This window comes from Rutilus rutilus (genome assembly GCF_951802725.1).
Source record: "Rutilus rutilus genome assembly, chromosome: 23".
Lineage (NCBI taxonomy): Eukaryota > Metazoa > Chordata > Actinopteri > Cypriniformes > Leuciscidae > Rutilus > Rutilus rutilus.
This window is the reverse complement of record NC_140233.1, coordinates 16,538,273-16,559,143: the sequence shown is the minus strand read 5'-3', so window position 1 is coordinate 16,559,143 and position 20,871 is coordinate 16,538,273. Positions and strand designations below refer to the sequence as shown.

Sequence of the window (20,871 nt, the reverse complement as noted above, 5' to 3'; positions counted from 1 at the left end):
GATCATCGAGAAATCAACGTTGTGCTTTACTGTTGAACATCCTATGATATACTGCTGTTTAACATCTTTGTTGATGTTCGTCATGAATACTATGGTAAACGTGGTAGCTTTTAGAAACTTCTGAAGGTATTTGGGTGTTTCTGCAACCACGGACATTTTGTATCAAATTAAACGATTTGTATGTAGGTCTATAGGTTTTATTGGTTTACCCTTGTCTCATACTCAAAATAAATAATAAAATATGAAAACGTAAGTTATTTCATTTTGATCTAAACAGAGATGAAATCTTGCACTTGCAAGCGAGCACATGTGAACAGAACTGTATGCAAAACATAGGCTACAATTTAATAATTTAATTTAATGGAGCAGCTGTTAAATAAGCAACATAAAAGAGCTGTTAGTTAATATCGCCATCTAGTGGAGATCAGCTTTTATTGCCAATGAACTTGTCTTGGTGACAGCTTCCAGAACACAGAATACAAGAATATAAATACATAAAATAATATATATATAGGCTATAGATAGATAGATAGATAGATAGATAGATAGATAGATAGATAGATAGATAGATAGATAGATAGATAGATAGATAGATAGATAGATAGATAGATAGATAGATAGATAGATAGATAGATAGATAGATAGATAGACAGACAGACAGACAGACAGGTAGACAGACAGATAGACAGATATCTAGATAGATAGATAGATAGATAGACAGGTAGACAGATAGATAGACAGACAGACAGATAGATAGATAGAGACAGATAGATAGATAGATAGATAGATAGAGACAGATAGACAGACAGATAGATAGATATAGATAGATAGAGTATTATTACTGTATTTTCACTTACAGTATACTGTACCATTTACTGTACTTGTATTTACAGTATTATTACTGTATTTTCACTTACAGTATACTGTATCACTTACTGTACTCGTATTTACAGTATTATTACTGTATTTTCACTTACAGTATACTGTATCACTTACTGTACTTGCATTTACAGTATTATTACCGTATTTTCATTTACAGTATTAGTATCAAGTTTATTTAAAAAAAAAAAAAATCATCTTTTTTTTATTTTATGTATGTTTACCCCCCCCCCCCCCCCCAATCACAATAACTCACAAACATTTGTCCTTATAATATTATTTTTTAATTGTTGAACATTTTGTTTTAGAAGTACAAATTACAAATCTTGACTTTTAGGAGCCACTAGCTGAAGAAAAAAAAAGCAACATCTCCAAAGTCCATAGAATTAATCTCCTGGTGACCATTTGTATCTGTAGCATGGCAAAAACGTACACACACTGAAAAGCAAAACAGGCTTTAAAATAATAAAATACAGTCAAAGTCAGTTTGTGTTGTTACATTTCAGTAATTTTGCCAGTCAAAGTTGACAACCTCTCTGATGAGAAACACTGAGGGTTTCAGGCTGAGACTTTTCTTTGGACCTTTCCAGATTTCCATCTGATCTGTGCCTTTGGTGTTTGGTGCCATCAGGGTTGATTCTCAGAATGAACCTGCAAGCACAAGCAGGAAAAAATATATAATTTTTTCAGACCGGTGTTGGCAGAATTTTCCCTAACTCTCAAACTTGATGCTGCATGTACTTTGACGTTAATAAAAGCACTACATCTGATTCTGAATCCACCTACAGTAGTGGTGGGGGAAAAATCTATTCTGTTCAGTATCGCGATATTTTGCGAACGCAATTATATTGATACAGTAGCGCAAAGTATTGCAATAGATAGATAGATAGATAGATAGATAGATAGATAGATAGATACAGACAGACAGATCGATAGATAGAAAGATAGATAGATAGATAGACAGACAGACAGACAGACAGACAGTTAGATAGATAGATAGATACAGACAGACAGACAGACAGACAGACAGACAGATCGATAGATAGAAAGATAGATAGATAGACAGACAGACAGACAGTTAGATAGATAGATAGATAGATAGATAGATAGATAGATAGATAGATAGATAGATAGAGACAGACAGACAGACAGACAGATAGATACAGACAGATAGACTGATAGATAGATTGATAGAAAGATAGAAAGATAGATAGATAGACAGACAGACAGACAGACAGTTAGATAGATAGATAGATAGATAGATAGATAGATAGATAGATAGATAGATAGATACAGACAGACAGACAGACAGACAGACAGACAGACAGATCGATAGATCGATAGATAGAAAGATAGATAGATAGACAGACAGACAGACAGACAGACAGACAGTTAGATAGATAGATAGAAAGATAGATAGATAGATAGATAGATAGATAGATAGATAGAGACAGACAGACAGACAGACAGACAGATCGATAGATCGATAGATAGAAAGATAGATAGATTGACAGACAGACAGACAGACAGTTAGATAGATAGATAGATAGATAGATAGATAGATAGATAGATAGATAGATAGAGACAGACAGACAGACAGACAGACAGATCGATAGATCGATAGATAGAAAGATAGACAGATAGATAGACAGACAGACAGACAGTTAGATAGATAGATAGATAGAAAGATAGATAGATAGATAGATAGATAGATAGATAGATAGATAGATAGATAGATAGATAGATAGATAGATAGATAGATAGATAGAGACAGACAGACAGACAGACAGATCGATAGAAAGATAGATAGACAGACAGACAGACAGACAGACAGTTAGATAGATAGATAGAAAGATAGATAGATAGATAGATAGATAGATAGACAGACAGACAGACAGACAGACAGACAGATAGACAGACAGACAGATCGATAGAAAGATAGATAGATAGACAGACAGACAGACAGACAGACAGTTAGATAGATAGATAGATAGATAGATAGATAGATAGATAGATAGATAGATAGATAGATAGATAGATAGATAGATAGATAGATAGATAGATAGATAGAGTTTAACAGAAGGCCAGGTGGCCCCTGGCAGGGCTCCGCTTACAAACAAGATCCTCCATCTGTCTCCTTTTTTCCTCTCCTTTCTCCATTTGTTTATCGGTAGGGGAGAACAAGGTGAACTCTGTCCCTGATGGCTGTTACATAAGACTGGACGACCATTAAACAGGCATTATGAATAGAAGTATAGCTGTGAAAAGCAATAATCATTTTGTTGTGTGATGCTACAAGTGTGGGGATTTAGTTCCCGGCTCCAGAAGTTTTTGGTCACATGGGTAAAAGTGATAGCTCTTTATCTCGCCTTCTTAGTAATTACACCGAAATTACTAGTCTATGTCGACGTGAAGTTTCTACTCTGTAATAACAGTGTAGAATGTGCTGAATCTCCATGGAAAACTGAGGTCATCATTATCTCATAAGAAAAGACTGTCTAAACACGCAGCAGCCACACAATTGTGTGTTATCCTCCAAATAGAATGGTTTTGATTAGAGACAAAAAAATTCAAATTATAGTTTATAGTCTGGACTGGGGAAAGCCAGACTTTCACCTTATAAAACATATCATGTTGGCTCAACTTCCAGGATTTTGTGCTGGGTTTTATTTCAATGGTCAAGAATTCAAGAGAATACAAAATGAAAAGATTAAAAGTTACCAATTAATGATATGAAACATCCTATAAATTATTAATAGTTGTTAAATTATTAATTTTGTTACTCCTTCACAAATTAGACAGAATAGAGTCACACTATAAAGCACACTATAAAGTTTATTATTATATTTTTACATATTCTTTTTTCATATTCATATTTTAATATATTTTATATGTAGGCTATTTAATTTTTTACTTTAGATTTTGCAATCTAATCTAATAATTTAATGTGTCGATAAAATTGCTCTGTACTTTCTGCAAAGACAGCAACATTTCTTAAAGTTCAACAAATTAAAAACACACGTTTTCATTATAAAGCCATTTACAATAAGCAAAATTCATTACGTGGAATCCTTCCAATAGAATATTTATGTTGCTGTAACAATAATAATCCGCTAAAGGAGCAGCGTAGTGATTTTGTGTTGTTTATCGTCATACCTCGGCTCTGATTAAATTATGGATTTTACGATGTAGTATATTAATCTTTCAGAGGCCAGAATAAGGATCATCCTCTTTATAAAACATCAATATAGTCATCCTATCTTTAAAGCAGCATCACCTTCTATCAATGACGGCGCTGTGCTCCACCCTCTGCCTCAGAAACTCCGCCTAGTGATGGGGAGTCAAGTCGACTCCAAAAGAGTCGATTCCTCAACTCTTAATAGCCCTTGTGTCGGAGTCGACTCCAGCAAAGGAATCGACTCTCGTTGTCGACTCCGTTGCTGTGTCTGAAATCGCAAGAGAGCTGTCACTGTCGCAGAAACAACCTCACAGTCACAGAGTTTTACAATACATATAGCTCATTTACAATTAAATAACGGCCAATTACGTTAATTATACCTCCGTCCCCACTCCCCAGCTTTTACACTCCTACGGTGAGAGTCGGGTATCGGAGTCGACTCCGAAAAACAAGGAATCAAACACTCCGCCTCATCCCGTCCGCATTCTGCAGGAGGCACGGGAAAACAGGGACAGATCATTCTGATAAACAGAGGGGTTTAGTTTCTACGTATCACTGTTTTTATTCATATTCACTCATATTTAGACACTAAACAGACTTTTTAGCAATTTTAATGTATTTATTTGTATAACTGAATAATAACTAAAGTGTATGTTTCTACAAATGAAGCTTATACCTAGCGCAACCTAATTTAATTCCGCCCTTTCCCGAAGTGCGCCTTGAACTCGACCGTCCTGCTGCCATGTTGGATTGAAGGATCGTTTTGCTTTGGGACTGAGTTCGGGATGAAAGTTTATATTATGCAGTCTGTCAAAAGTGGAAGAATTAAAGAATAAATAACCCGCAGGAGTTAACGAGTCGCATCTGCACCGCCCGCGCATTGAGGGCAACACCGCATCGGGTCGACTTGCAAGCGGAATTCCTTACGGGATGAACCGAGCGCAGGCCATGTTGATCTGTGATTGCACATAAAATAATCTAATACGAGACAAACGCTCGAGTTCATCCGCCTCATCCTTCAACATGAGCGGCCACCCGCCCCAGAGGAGGGTGGCTAATGTGGGCTCTCTGCTTCTGACCCCGCAGGAGAACGACTGTCTGTTCAACTACCTGGGCAGGAAATGCATCGTAAGTTGTGTTTACTCTCTCACGGCCGATCCGTAGTCCTTTAACCGCAAGTGCAAATGCAAATCATCCTGCTTTTAAAATATCCCGAGATGAGATGCAAACGAAAGGCTGTGAGTTCTGGCAAGGGCAGTTGTCTTTTAACGCGCTTGTGATGTCCATAGGGCGCACTGGGAATATTCTCCTCCTCACTGTCAAGGGTATGAGACTCTTGTGAGTGAAATTGGGTGTTGTATACGATATTAGTATGGTTGAGAGCTTGTAATAATATATTGTGATATCAGAGTAGATGGAAATAGGCCTTTTGCTTGAGTAAAGCATCGAAAAACCTAGTGAGCTGCCTACGTAGACAGCATCATAAGTGCATTCTGAGTCAGCTAAATGATGCAAATGATGCACGTGCCTGTGATGCTCAAATGTGCTGTTTATGTAGGCAGCTTACCAGTCACAGTTATGTAGACTACTACTGTCTCAGATGACCCGTAAACTCCAACAAATGTGTCAGTTATCTATCTATCTATCTATCTATCTATCTATCTATCTATCTATCTATCTATCTATCTATCTATCTATCTATCTATCTATCTATCTATCTATCTATCTATCTATCTATCTATCTATCTACCACTGGATTTAGTTGCAGTACAAATAACAGCAAGCCTCTTTTTGCTGTGTTCAGTCTCAAGTGGTTATTCATTTCTTCTCCAAGAGTAAGTTTAATGATATTCAGTGTGATGTGTAGTAGTCGATGACCCCACTATCAGCAACTACTTCATCAATTTGCAATAGGGATGCACGATAATGCATTTTGGCCGATATTCGATATGCCGATATTTTCAAACTAATTTTGTCCGATGCCGATACCGATACCGATATATACACATTTTCCCCCTGATATATTTACACTTTAATTTTACTGAAGAGAAATCCAAGTCTCTCTCCTGTACTACCTTTACTGTATTACACTCATGTGTTGTAGATAAGGCAATTTACAAGACAAACAAAACAACATTTGATTCTACCATAAATGTATAATTTTACAAATGTAGACAGACATTCACCCCTGAAAAATAGGTAAATTATTTATGCCATTGCCACAGTTTATTTTTAAGTTCAGACATTAAACTTCAGTCCTTAGAAGTAAAATAAATAGAAAAAAAATTCAAATAATTTTTTTTTACATCTTCTCCTACTTGAACAGGTCTACCAAATGCTCCCGTTTTCGGTGCTGATGCGGTGGTGACCCGTTCATGTACTGTAACATGTAAGGGTGGCGCTGCCAATAAAGCAGTGTTGGGAAAGTTCACTTTCTACATGAACTAGTTCAAAGTTCAGTTCACAAATTTTAAAATGAACTAGTTCAGTTCATAGTTCATATAGGCCTACTCAAAATTTTGAACTAAGTTCACAGTTCCAAAAATGAACTAGTTCATAGTTCTTTTTTTCCATGTTGTTGCGAGATATTATTTTTCAAAATGATTACCACAGCCCCCACAGACAATTATTTTATCAGTTTTAACACTGAAGATAGGCTATGCGTCAGATTTTTTCCCATCTTCACCGACCTTATCATAAAACTCGTTTAAATGATCATACGACGCCTCCTTGCTGCTTTTTGTTTTGATTTGTAACGTAAGTGATGAGTCGTTCATGAAAGACTCGAGGTGAAGTAATTATTTATGTTCCCTGTAAACGATTTTTGACTGCATTATAATGATTTCTTAATTCAGAATATGATCAAGATTGCGTAGGTGGATGTGTTCGGGGAATTTGCCAGTTAATAGTAACATTTAAAGCCCCTTAAATGAACGAAATGACTCGAAAAAAGATTTGTTCATTTTGATGAACGAGATCGAACAAGAGGTCGAACACGGGTGGCTGGTGTTGCCAGATTGGGTGTTTTTTCCGCTACATATTAAGGGCGGTTTACGGTGGGTTTTAGGTGGGTTTTCGCCTGGAAGGCTTTATAGAAATCTGGCATCCTACTGAACGAAGTTAAACTGAGAGAGCGTGGCGTTCACAGACACCAGAATGAACGAGTTCACAGTAACGTTCATCAGGCAGTAATGCGGTACGTTCAGTTCACGTTCGCCCAAAATATGAACGAGTTCATGAACTATCGTTCAATGAACGCGTTCAGGCACAACACTGCAATAAAGCAACTGTAACTGTCACAGAGAAGCGCAAAAGTAATGATTATGAATATGTCAAATATAGCAAGGAGACATTTTAATTGTTTATTAATAAACAAGTGTTTTCTGTGTCGGCTGCAAAGATGAAGTTGACTGACTCGCGATCTTCGGAGTAGGCTCGCGAGTCAGTCAACTTCATCTTTGCAGCCGACACAGTGAACGCGCCAGGGAGAAATGCACATTTCGGATTACATAGTTTTCTTTCGTTTTGAATTGTTATGTTTAAAAAATATGATTTCAAACGTTCTGTAGATAATAGATATATTTATCAGGTCTGTGAGGCAAGTAAGCTATATGCTGAGTTTCGTTTCATTTATGAGACGAACTCCAGTTCACGCGCGCGCCTCTGTGTCGTGATATCTATTATCTGGTTTACTTATTATTTATTAGGCTAAATCCAGGCAAGTGGTTGATGAAACATTTTTTAAAATTAAGATACAATTAATACCTACAAAACGAAATTCACTTAGAAAGGCTTTGCGCTTTCTGTTTGAGGTCTCTGTGGAAGTTTTAAAGCAGTCTCTATCAGTGCCGCTTTCAGAGCGTTCACGTCTGTAACCGAGAACTGTCACTGTTTTTCCTCATAAATGCGAACACGAAAAATAAAATAAAATAAAATGAATATTTTATGCTCTGTGGAGAGCATAGTAGCTTGGAGAGTTTACATAAGTAAGCTACAGGACATCGTCTTTCGAAACATGACCTGCACGAAAGAAAAAAAAAATACTGCGGCATTCTACCCAGCACTTCTGAAAATGCACTTGCGAATGCCTCTCTGTCCCCAGCACATCTCAAACCAAACTGATGCTCATGCTAGAAATGCCTCCACATGTTGGAAGTTTAAGTTGCTGGCACTCATGCTATGTTCACGGTCGTCACGTGCACATAGGAAACACGCCACCCTATCGGCAAGGCTCATCGGCAGAAATATTCATATCGGCCGATGCCGATGATGGTCATTTAAAGCTTTTATCGGCCGATACCGATGTTGTGCCGATATCACCGTGCATCCCTAATTTGCAAACAAAGAAAAGTTTGTGTTTGTTGTATCTTTTAGCTTTAAATGATTGAAAGTGGAGATATTTAGTCTAGTCAGTCTAGTTTGTTTTTCTATGTCCTACTTGAGGACCCATAGTTACAGTGGCTTTCTTCTGTTGAACACAAAATAAGATATTTTGAAGAATATGGGTAATCAAACATTTGACGGTAGCCATTGAGTTCCAGGAAAAAATAGCTAGCCAAAGTCAATGGCTACCGTCAACTGTCTGATTACCAACATTCTTTAAATTATATTATTTTGTGTTCAACGGAAGAAAGAAACTCATACAGGTTTGGAACAGCATGAGGATGAGTACATGACACATTTTTTATTTTAAGCCACACTTTCTAGAGTTTTTATCTGCATTGTATAACAAAATATCAAACACACTTTTTGATCAACATTTTGCAAAGAGAAGTTTCAAGAGTGATAAAACCTTACATGTACTGATCAAAATGAAGCTACATTTTCTTTCTGGTTATCAAATGTTAGTAGTACATGTTTATAGTTAATGTGATGAACTACACACTCTTAGACGGAAAGGTTCAATATAAAACCATAAAGAGTTCTGTCAGGCACTTCATATGGGGTGTCCACTTTTAGGGGGTCCAATCATGGGATCATTTTATGGATTTAATTAATGTTAAATTTTTTATCAAATTTTATGTAGAGATGTATACAAATTTTGGATGCATGGCATTTTCGTTTTTTGGCTGAAAGAGAAAAACGGCTTAGAATATGTCGCCCCGGCTTAGAATATGTCCAATTTTAGTGTGTTACTTTCAATAAAAGTGTGGTTATTTTATTTTATTGGCTTTTATTTTTTAAATTCAGTATCATTTAAATGATTGAATTTCATAAAAGTCTTATATTAATGCAATTTTATATATATATATAAAAGGTAATTAAAATAATTTAAAAATCCGTTTCGGTTTTCGGCCAAGTTCATCCAGAATTTTCATTTCAGTGCATCCCTAATTTTAATAATTAAGCAGCTCTCAAATAGGGATGGGTATCGTTTAAATGTTAGCAGTTATAATTCTGCAAATCAATTCAGATTCTTAGCGATTCCCAGTTTCGATTCCAATGAGATTTACAAATCTGTTTAGAGTCCTATTCAAATATCGCATTCCTGGAAATCCAGAAATTTCAGTCTGACTGCTCTGATGGGAATTTCACGCGGTATGTGACTTTCTCATGCCATGTAAAACGTAAACATCAGATAGGAAACGCGCTGAAAGTTGCTGCAGAAACAAGGTTGTGTTGTTGCAAAGAGCAAAACGGGCAGAAAATGACAATATAACAGAGACCTGTTATGAAACCTGCAGAGTTTCTAACTAATATATATTTCAAACATTATTAACACAATACAGTCAGTAATACAATAAGAACAAAAAGCATATTAGCAGCAATAACACAAATAAATACAACTGAACAAAGTTCAGAAATTGAAATCAAATGTAAAATAACACTGCATAGTTTTCTTTTTATACATAAACTGTAGATTAATCCTTATTAAAGTTACAACAGGTATTCAGTCAGTATCAGTGAGTGATTTGATGTCTTTGTTGTTTGATTAACATTAATGACACAGACTGCAGCAGGTTTATTAGGCTGCTGTCACTTTAAGACCGAATGCATGTATCCAATATACTGTTACGCATGCGTTTTCTTTCTCAACTGTTTACATTCACTTAACACATAAACGACTGTGCTTACAGTTACAAGGATACCTTGTACGGGTGTAACGATGCCCTCATGTCACGATTTGATACACATGATACTGAACTCACGATTCGATATTATTGTGATACTCCAAGACATTTGATAAAAGGTTAAAGGAGCCGTATGTAAGATTGTGGCCAAAACTGGTACTGCAGTCACTTTCAAATTACTGTAGAGCGGTGTATCAAAAAATGTACTGTTGATTAAAATGCAAAATTTTATATTACATTGTGTGTGTAAATGAATAGGCTTGGACTTGGTGCTGGTAACCCAATGCACAGGACAATAGTGGCACCAGAATAAAAATATTTATGATTCTGAAGCTGAAAATACAGAATTATTTTAGATGAATATGCTTGCGTTCTGTCACTGACTAGATATATTTAAAATAATGCTTAGGCATTAACAGGACCCAAAAATATTCACCAATTGCATTATTATACATATATTCAACATTATATACTGTATAGTAGTTTAATGTAGTACTGGCGCTAAAAAATGCGCTTTTTTTTTTTTCACACACTAATTTTTATTTTGGGTGAACTGTACACAATACATATTGTCACTACCCACGATGCATGTTGCATTTTTGTATTGTGATATATTGTTACACCCCTAATATCTTGACAATTTTGTGTGTATTTGTCCGTTCAAGCGCAAGAAGCCGCAAAAGAGAACTTAATTCAGTATTTGCGCACTATCTGAGAGGGGGCTTTTTGCGCGCACATCCACGCTCTGGGTGCACAGAAAATGGTGTGTGAATGCCGAATTGAGTTCTTTCGCGTCGTCTTGTGCTTGAATGGTCTAAAGCTACATTAAAATGCGCACACAGTGAACACATTTTAATTTTAGAACAATTATCTGATTCCTGACCTTATCTGATATGGAATCGATTCCCAACCTTACTCGTAAACATACTTGATCACTGAAAAAAGTTGAAAATCCGTTAAAAATGAAAGTAGTAAGACATTTATCCTTGTTTAGAACCTGTTTGGCTTAAAGGGTTCTAGTCAAGAACCCTAGGGGGTTCTATATTAAATCTTTTTTTCCCTAAGAGTACCTGTGGTTATTCTGTGTGAGCTTGAGAAACTAGAAATCACCTTGACAAAAGTTAGCGTAAAATCATTGCTCAGTACATGCCTTAAAACCGATAGCCAAGTGGTTAAATATCCAGAAGTGTCCAAATACCTTTCACTGTATGCTTTGAGTGGAAAAAATGTACCCTGTTGCTCTTGTTAGAAATTTCCTGTCCCTTGCCCTACAAGGAAGCATGTTTTAGTAATGTTTCCGTATTTTTTCCCAAATTCCTCTTGCAGCAGAGACAGGTTACAAGTCACATTTTAAGCACGTCACAAATTTGGCTCTTTGATGACGACAAAGTCATGTTGTCCGTCCGTTGTCCGTGTTTTTCCGTTGCGTTTTTCACATTCAGACGACAACGAGGTCAAAATGATCCCTATTCACAAGGATCTGCGAAACCGTCTAAAAACACTGTATTATCATGCCACGCCAGTAGTTGGCGACGTCACTTTGCAAAGAGACACTATGCTCGTATAGATTGAACATGTAATACGCATGACGTCACCTTTTCACAAATTCGTATTTAGGTAGTTTATAAAGAGATAATAACAGTATCGTTCTCAACTTGCACTTTGAAACCTGTTTTCAGCCCCCCAAAACGCCATTGTCGTTTGAATGAATGGCTAAAACGCTTATAAGCTTTCTGTTTTCAGTTGAAAACGATGTCTTGTAAACGGCTCTTTAGTAGAGTTTGGATATATCAACAAGATGGTCTTTTTGATAGTAATATACTTGGATTGCTCAAAGAAAATGTGAATTTGCCTAATTAAATTGGGTTATAATGGTTTTAAAATTAGAGTCTGCGGACTGTAGAAATGGAAATGAGCTTGGCAAAGAAACAAGTGTTTCTTTTACGTATTTCGCATGACATCTGATGGCATTCTTTCCCATCAGACCTACTTAAGTTGCTCGTCCATGTCTAGGTGGAAGCGAAGAGCGTCCGTAAGCGAGCAGTGTCAATCCAGGAAAGGCAGCCAAGAGCCAGGCCATAAAGTGGGCTTTCACAGGGAATGACTAAATATGAGACACGTTGTTTGGGGCCAAGATCCAGCAGTCATGGGTTCATTCATCACTGTGTCCCGAACCGGCACCGAAAACCAAGGGCAGAGGGTGGATGGTGTCCAAATCGCACAATAGTGAGAGAAGGAAAAAGATAGGGGTTGGGGGTGGGTTGTGCGTGATCAGCAGTCTTTGAGGACAGGAAGTGAACTGATCTGCCTCCTTTCCATGGAGATTTGAGCTTTAATGAATAGGGCTGCTGAGCCAGTACTGATCCAGAATCAGGTTTCCAAGCAGACCAAACCAAATTCTGACATAAAGACGCTGATCCCTGTGAAAGTAGGGGAAACATGTCTTAAATACGTATTTATGTTCTTGGCAAAGACTTCTGCGCACAGGAATGCCGTACGGATGCAGTTAACATGGAAAAGCCTGGCGTGTATCCATCATCCTGTTCAGTGTTATTGCGTGCGATTAATCCCAGCTGATCGATCAAGCGTATTGGATTGCATATCAGTATGAGTGTGTTTGGTGGCTTTGAATGCAAAGAACGTTCATTGTTAATGTCATATGGAAACTCGACTCTTTCTTGAACTTGATGAACTCTGAATACGGCAGTTGTACGGTGTCTTTGAATCGCTCGGCCCACCAAGACGGAATGAGGGCTTGAATTTAAATGCTGAATGTTCAGTTCTGAGCATGAGGAAGCAGTTTTTCATCAGAAGAAATGAAGGGAAGTCTTGTTTCATCAATGCTGCCGTTATTGACGTGGCAGGATCACAATGAGTCGACTAGTTACCCAGCATTCTCTTTTTCTGCCGGTCTCTGAATAATTGTAATTGTACATTTACAGTTATTTGTTTATTTATGAAATATTTGCATGTGCGGTTGTTACTTGTAGATGTTTCAGACTTTCAGATTTAATGGAATAAATGATTGATTATCAAGAGTTATGTCAAGTTCACAACAATACACTTTGAACAGACTGATTGTTTATTTCTTTGGTTAAACAGGTTGCTTTTGATAAATTGATTAAGTGGAGAAGTAATCAGAAGATTAATTTATTAAAAGTCAAAGATTATGAAATGTCTGATCAATTTTGACTTTTGTATTGAGTTTTGTGAAGTATTTTACTTTGATTTGTACTTTAATCTTACTTTTGAGAACCTTATTTCATAAATTGATTATCAGTTTATGATCAATTTAACATTTCAGTCAATTAATCGTATTACTTTCAGAAATATTTGTTTAGGTGATAATCCAGTTACTTTTAATAATTAGCCTAGTTAAACTTATTTCAGTTAATCAGATTACTCTTGTTAATTGATTATTTAGAATCAGCAGATTAACTAATTAAATTGTTTGATAAATTTTGCCTTTATAATCTATTATTCTGTTAATTATTTTTAATCTGATTGTTACTTTTGAGAACCTATCAATCAGTTTATTTCTTAATCCAATCCAATTATATTAATCCAACAGGATTATTTATTTTTGATTAGTTTATCTGTTTGTTTCTTCAGTTGATTAATTCCAATTAAATTACTTTAATTCTGTTAATTACTTTTAATATTTAGTTAATTGATCATATTACTTTTGATCATTGATTAATCGGTTTATAATTTTTTCTGTTAGTTGATCAGAGTACTTTTGATTATTGAATATATCGATTATTTGATGTGTTTATTTGACAGGAACATTTCTTAATTTGTTCTTTGTAGGTCCATATTGATCAGAAATGTTTTTAGGTTTTGTTCAATGATCTGTGGTGGTGTCGCACGCTTGCATCAGAAATGTTGTTCCCATCTGAAGTGTACGTTAAAGTGTAGGACAAGGTTGTTGTTTTTTGGGTCTTCTATAATTACTCAGCATATGCCTGTATGTGTGTGTGCATGTGTGCGTTACTTGTCCATGGAAAATATTTCATCTTCTGTGAGATCTTGGCTGTCCTCCCTATGACAGTGATGCCAAGATTCTGGCCTATTTTTCTCTTTGGTAAGTTAACCCATGTCCTGAAAAGGGGTGTTTGAAATGCTGCTTTGGGTCATGTGCATGGAACGCAGACACTCTTAGAGTAAGAGTCCCTGTGGAGAGAGAATAAAATGCCCCATCAAGTGTGTCTCCAAGTGCTTGACTGCAGTTTAAATTACAGCAGTACTTGATATCTGCAGTGGCCCAGTGTGTGCAGCAGAGAACATCATGCAGTATTCATACAATGATTTCTGTGCAATTCTTTTTTTTTGGTACAATTTCACTAGAATATGAACATAGGATATTTTTGGTTTGTTTAATTTGGGTCTAGTATACATGCATACATTTATGAATGAATGAATGATGTTTTATGAATTAGTTGTGAAGTTACATAATATTTATATGTATTTATTTTTGCTTTTATATATGCTTTTTTTAAATCAATTTTGTTCTTAATTTCGACTTAATTTTAGGATGCTTCTAAAGTAATTGTGTAGTTTTACTAATTATGTAATTATTTACTCATGTCATTACAAAACAAAAGACAATTATTTATTGTTTTTAGTACTTTTTTTTTTACAATGAATATTGACTTCTGATAAAGCAATAAATAAATAAACTAACTAATAAATACTTTTTTTTTCATCATAAATACAGCCTTTGATTTTGATATAGCATAAATAAAAAAACAAATGCAAACAAATAAATAAACAAATGTTCTTAATGTTTTACCATTAATAACGTATTTATTTATTGCTATATCTGAATGAATCAAAGGAACAAACTAATAATACATTTCTGTATTCCAAAGCAATGTAGAATTTACGAATATCCAGCCACATTATTTCCTTCCTTCCTTCCTTCCTTCCTTCCTTCCTTCCTTCCTTCCTTCCTTCCTTCCTTCCTTCCTTCCTTCCTTCCTTCCTTCCTTCCTTCCTTCCTTCCTTCCTTCCTTTTTTCCTTCCTTCCTTCCTTCCTTCCTTCCTTCCTTCCTTTTTTCCTTCCTTCCTTCCTTCCTTCCTTCCTTCCTTCCTTCCTTCCTTCCTTCCTTCCTTCCTTCCTTTTTTCCTTCCTCCCTTTTTTCCTTCCTCCCTCCCTCCCTCCCTCCCTTCCTGCCCTTCCTTCCTCCCTTTCTTTCCTTCCTTCCTTCCTTCCTTCCTTCCTCCCTTTCCTTCCTTCCTTCCTTCCTTCCTTCCTTTTTTCCTTCCTTCCTCCCTCCCTTCCTTCCTTCCTTCCTTCCTTCCTTTTTTCCTTCCTCCCTCCCTCCCTTCCTGCCCTTCCTTCCTTCCTCTCTCCCCCTTCCTTTTTTCCTTCCTTCCTTCCTTCCTTCCTTCCTTCCTTCCTTCCTTCCTTCCTTCCTTCCTTCCTTCCTCCATTTCTTTTTTCCTTCCTTCCTTCCTTGAAAACCTTTAGTATTGGAGAATCTTGGATGTTTTAAGGATTACTTGAGAATTTCCATCCTATTTCTATTTATTTATAAGCACATGTGTGTTTTAGGGCTTCATGTTTGTTTGGTTGTTTTGAAAAAAAGTGTCTCGTAATTGTGTAGCTTTCTTTTTCACGAAGTTCGTGATTGTTGATCTTTTTGCAGACATTGTGCTCAGCGGTGGTCCAGGTGTATGGGGCGGACAGGGGCTCGTCCTGGGCCAAGAGGTGCTGTGGCGTGGCCTGTTTGGTGAAAGACAACCCTCAGAGGTCTTATTATATCCGTGTCTTTGATAACAAGGTGAGCTCTCGGAGATGATCAAATAAACTGTAAAAATAACAGATCTGTGACCTATCAGTTAGTGCATGTGCTCCAACAAACTGAGCTGTGGTGCAGCACAATTTCCCTAAAATGAAAATTAAGCCGTCATTTACTCACCCTGGTGTTGTTGTATTAGAATTTAAATAAAGCCAGTGCAAACGGTTGAAATTACATAGGTTTACAATATCTTGTTTCTAATTTTTGCAGGATGGAAAAACAAAGTTTGAGCAGGAGCTCTACAATAATTTCACGATCAATAGTTCGAGATCATACTTCATTACCTTCGCAGGAGATGTAAGTCCTCCTTCATTTTTTCACATTGTTGACCATTAGCAAGAAAGCAAACGGAGACCTAGCCAGAGATGTTCTGTGGAAAAATGTTTGTTTGGCTAGTCGCTTCTTGTCATTCTTGTAAAACTGCTTTTAGCATTAGTGAGAATATGATCCGTCTTTATTGGTCATATGGTGTGTTTTGCTCTTTAGTCTTGTCAGATGGGCCTCAACTTTGCCAGCGAAGAGGAAGCCAAACGATTTCGGAGTGCACTCAACGAACTGCTCAACAGACGACAGAGGAAAACCGGTAAATGTGCTGCTTTTAATTTCTTTCTTTTCATTTGAAGAGGTGATAGTTCACCAAAAATGAAAATGATGCCATTATTCACATACTGTTTCAAATCCAATTAGTATGACTTAATTTTTTTGATTTGGGTGAACTATCACACTCTTAAAAACTAACAAGCTTCACATTCAGTAGCAATCAAATGTATGATTTAGAAGTGCCTAAAACATTTTTCTTTCTCCCAAATCTGTGTTTTACTTAATAGTTCACCCATAAATGAGTTATATAATAATTTACTCATTCTCATGTCATTACAAAAGAAAACTGTGGACAATTGTATATTGTTTTATTATATTTTTACGATGAATATAGACTTTGATTTTGATAAAGCATTAAAGGAACAAACAAATGAATAAACAAATTGTATTTATTTTTGAATTGCCTTTGATTCTGATATAGCAATAAAGTATAAAACAAACAAATAATTTGTATTTTGTTAATTTTTATCATAAATACAGTCTTCGATTCTGATATGGCGATTAATAAAAAACAAACAAACTAATACTGTTAATGTTTTAACATGAAGTCTTTGATTCTGATATAGCAATAAAAGAAACAAACAAATGAATAAACAATTTTTATTTATTACATTTTTACCATAAATACAAAAAAAAAACAAGCAAATAAATAATTTCTAATTATTTATTTATTTTTACCATATATCTAGCCTTTGATTTATTGTAGGTTTTATAGTTTTTTTTTGTTGTCCTTTTTGAAGCTTGAAAGCTCTAGTCATCATTTGAATGACATAAGAATGAGCTTTCATTTTTGGGTGAACTCTTCCTTCAACAAGCTCATTAATGGCTCATCATTTCTTGTTAACTTGTTGTTTCCTGTTGCCGGTTGCTCATATGCAGTTCTGTTCATCTCTCCCCATCTTTCCTCCTGTTCTTCTCAGCCTGTAGTGTTGTAGTCGTAGCAAGTGTGTTGGTATCCTCTCCGTAGGTTGTGTCGTAAACCTTCACAGTGGGCCTTTTCTCCTCATGTCCCTGTTGTAAACGCAGCAGGCTCTCTCTCCTCACTTCCTGGCTGGGTTCCAGCACTTCCTGCTCAGTTTTGCATGCCGGGCTTTTGAAGTGTTGGCTTCTCTTTGCACTAACTGGTTTTTAAAGAGGCCCTGGTGCCTTATACGCCTCTCTTATGTCTGCCTTGTCTGCCCTCTCTTTACGCTTCATGTGGTCGAATTATGAACAATGTTGGATCACTTGTGCAGTTTCATTTCATTCACGTACAGTGAATTATTCAGTTATCTTCTGGTTGTTAAAGGTGAAGTGTGGAAATTGTTGCTATTAGTGGCACCAAATGGAATTTAAAACATTTAATTAAGAAGAAAAAAAAATGTATTCATTCATAGATATGTGTATGTACATTACCATAAAGAAATTAATAATTTTATTCAGCACGAATATATTAGTTTGATCCAGAAGTCACAGTAAAGACATTTTGTTACAAATTATTTTTGATTTATTTTATTTTAAATGCTGTTCTTTTGAAATTTTTTGTTCATTTTAAGTTATTAATGGTCACGATTTCCACAAAAAATGTTAAGCAGCACAACTGTTTTCAACATTAATAATAATAATAAATGTTTCTTGAAAAGCAAATCAGCATATTAGAATAATTTCTGAAGGATCATGTGACACTGAAAACTGGAGTAATGATGCTGAATATTCAGCTTTAATATAGAATAGAAAAGTTATTTTCTAATAATATTTCACAATATTTAAATGATATCATGAAGTATTTATTTATATTTTAGTTATTTTAATTATATTTATAATAATTGATGATAATAATTGTAATTTTGTTTTTATTTTAAAAATATATATTATTTTATCTTTTTTTAAATATATAGGCAGTTGTTTGGAAATGTGAGCCCTCAAAAATGTAAAATATATATAAATAATTTATTGTTAAGTTATATATTGTATTATATATTCAATTCTAAAATAGTAATGAATTGTTTATGTTTGAGAGCTTTTAAAAATCCGAAGTTGCTGAGCAACTGCCATTCAGATGAAAATAAAAAACACACTTCACCTTTAAGATCAAGGTTATAAGAAAATGTTCCGTTTGCACATGAATGAAGCACAAATGTTGGAGCTTAAAATTTGTACTATATTAAATAGGACCGTCAATTGATTTAAAAAAAGAAAGAACTTAAAACCATTCATTGAATTCCTAGATGTTAGTGTCTTGAGAAAGGGCGCAGGAGCTCAGGGCACCTCTGTTTACCATCTTCTTCCCTAACCTTTCCAAAAACTAACGTAATTAAATATTTCCCTCTTCTTTTGGTGACCTACCGGCTCTTTTCCTCTGTTACTGACTGTCACTAGTCATTTAATTCGCCCTCCACATTTTAACAATGTTAATTTTGTTTTTGCAGAGAAAAGGCGTGACCCACCAAATGGTATGTGTCCTGGTCCTTACATTCACATGAATTTACTCCTAATGTTGACAGTGCTAATCAATTTGCTTTTGCTGTTGATGTTTTTTACTCCCCTTTTTGATGGAATAATGTTCAAATGTACACACGCTACACATTGCATCTTCCGCAGAAATCAAAACATGTTCTTGTGTTAGCGTCGTCAAGCATGAGCGGGATTTGCACAAACACACATCCGCATTCTACATGACCTAGATGAGTAGCGTTGAACCCCTGACAGGAAGCCTCGGGTCAGTGTGTGTGTGTGTGTGTGTGTGCTGGGAGCCATATGTGTGCCACATGGATCCTTCCATGCCACTGCACTACCGCGGCCCTCTCCCGTTCAATTACATCAAAGAGGCCGCGGTTCCTCACTTAGCTTAAAGATTTTCTCATGGACGTTTATCATGGTTATGGCGCTCGTTTTACATAATCACTTGGAAATGTGTTTGCTAGTTACTAATGATCTTACAGTAGCCTGTAGCAGTACACGTGTGATGCAAGTTACAGGCCTATTAATGTTCTGGTGTTTTAAGAATGTTATAGAAAATATCAAGTGGTATATAACAAACCTATTGCAGTGTTTTTTATTTTCAGTTTCATTTATTTGATTCCCAAAGTATTTCCAATTGAAGCAATTATTTGGGGCAGGGAATATTTGGCTCATCTATTTGGCTCATCTATTATTATTATTATTATTATATTTTAATATATTTAAAGTAGGGTTGCCAATAATATATTTATATTTGGTCTGTCAAGCGGTAATTTTTTTAAAAATGAATTAAAGGGATAGTTCACCCAAAAATGAAGATTCTGTCAGTAATTACTCACCCTCATGTTATTCCAACCCCATAAGACTTTCGTTCATCTTCGGAACACAAATTAAGATATTTTTGATGAAATCTGAGAGCTGGCTCACTCCTTCATAGACTTCTAGGCAATTTCATTCTGCCGGTCCAGAAAAGTTAGTACAAACATTGTTAAAATAGTCCAAGTGACTACAGTGGCTCAACCTTAAGTTTATCAAGCGACGAAAATACTTTTTGTGCGCAAAAATAACGACTTTATTCAACCATATATATATATATATATATATATATATATATATATATATACAGTACTGTGCAAAAGTCTTAGGCATGTTAATATCCCCCCGTCCCCCCCAATAAAATGGTTTTAAGTCAGTTATTTATATCTTTTGCTGTAGTGTGTCAGTAGGAAATATCAGTTTACATTTACAAACATTCTTTTTGCCATTAATTGTAATAATCCAGTGAGATTTGTGTATGCACAAGGAGTCTGACAACAGCCGGTATGATCTGATCTCACCATCATCGAGTCCGTCTGTGATTACATGAAGAAACAGAAAAAACTGAGACAGACTAAATCCAGAAGAACTGCGGGAACGTCTCCGAGACGCTTGAAGAAACCTTCCTGCAAAGCTACCTGAAAAACTACGCGCAAGTGTACCTGGACAAAAGCCGTTTTAAACGCAAAGGGTCGTTACACCATATATTGATTTGAATTAGTTAATAGAAGTTAAATCATAAATAAATTTAATTTGTGCTTTTATTTTTGAAAGCATTCTCACTTTACAGCATTTTAACACAAGTGCCAGTACTTTTCACAGTACTGTAGCTTTGCAGGAAGGTTTCTTCAAGCGTCTCGGAGACGTTCCCGCAGTTCTTCTGGATTTAGTCTGTCTCAGTTTCTTCATGTGATCACAGACGGACTCGATGATGGTGAGATCAGATCATACCGGCTGTTGTCAGACTCCTCGTGCATACACAAATCTCACTGGATTATTACAACTGATGGCAAAAAGAATGTTTGGAAATGTAAACTGATATTTCCTACTGACACACTACAGCAAAAGATATAAATAACTGAAT

At 35.8% G+C, this 20,871-nt stretch overlaps 1 protein-coding gene across 2 annotated transcripts in view; it reads left to right on the top strand.

Annotated features, from left to right (window-relative positions):
• Positions 1-4,538: 4,538 nt before the first annotated feature.
• Positions 4,539-20,871, top strand: part of wasla (WASP like actin nucleation promoting factor a) — a 31,805-nt gene continuing 15,472 nt past the window's right edge. Inside the window, exons 1-5 of one of the 2 annotated variants that reach the window (XM_084397138.1) lie at positions 4,539-5,185; positions 15,780-15,914; positions 16,143-16,229; positions 16,419-16,515; positions 18,941-18,964. In XM_084397138.1, coding sequence (XP_084253264.1) covers positions 5,081-5,185; positions 15,780-15,914; positions 16,143-16,229; positions 16,419-16,515; positions 18,941-18,964 — 448 coding nt within the window. In that variant the 5' untranslated portion in view covers positions 4,539-5,080. The remainder of the gene's footprint in view (positions 5,186-15,779; positions 15,915-16,142; positions 16,230-16,418; positions 16,516-18,940; positions 18,965-20,871) is intronic. The other variant, XM_084397139.1, reaches the window with a different exon arrangement.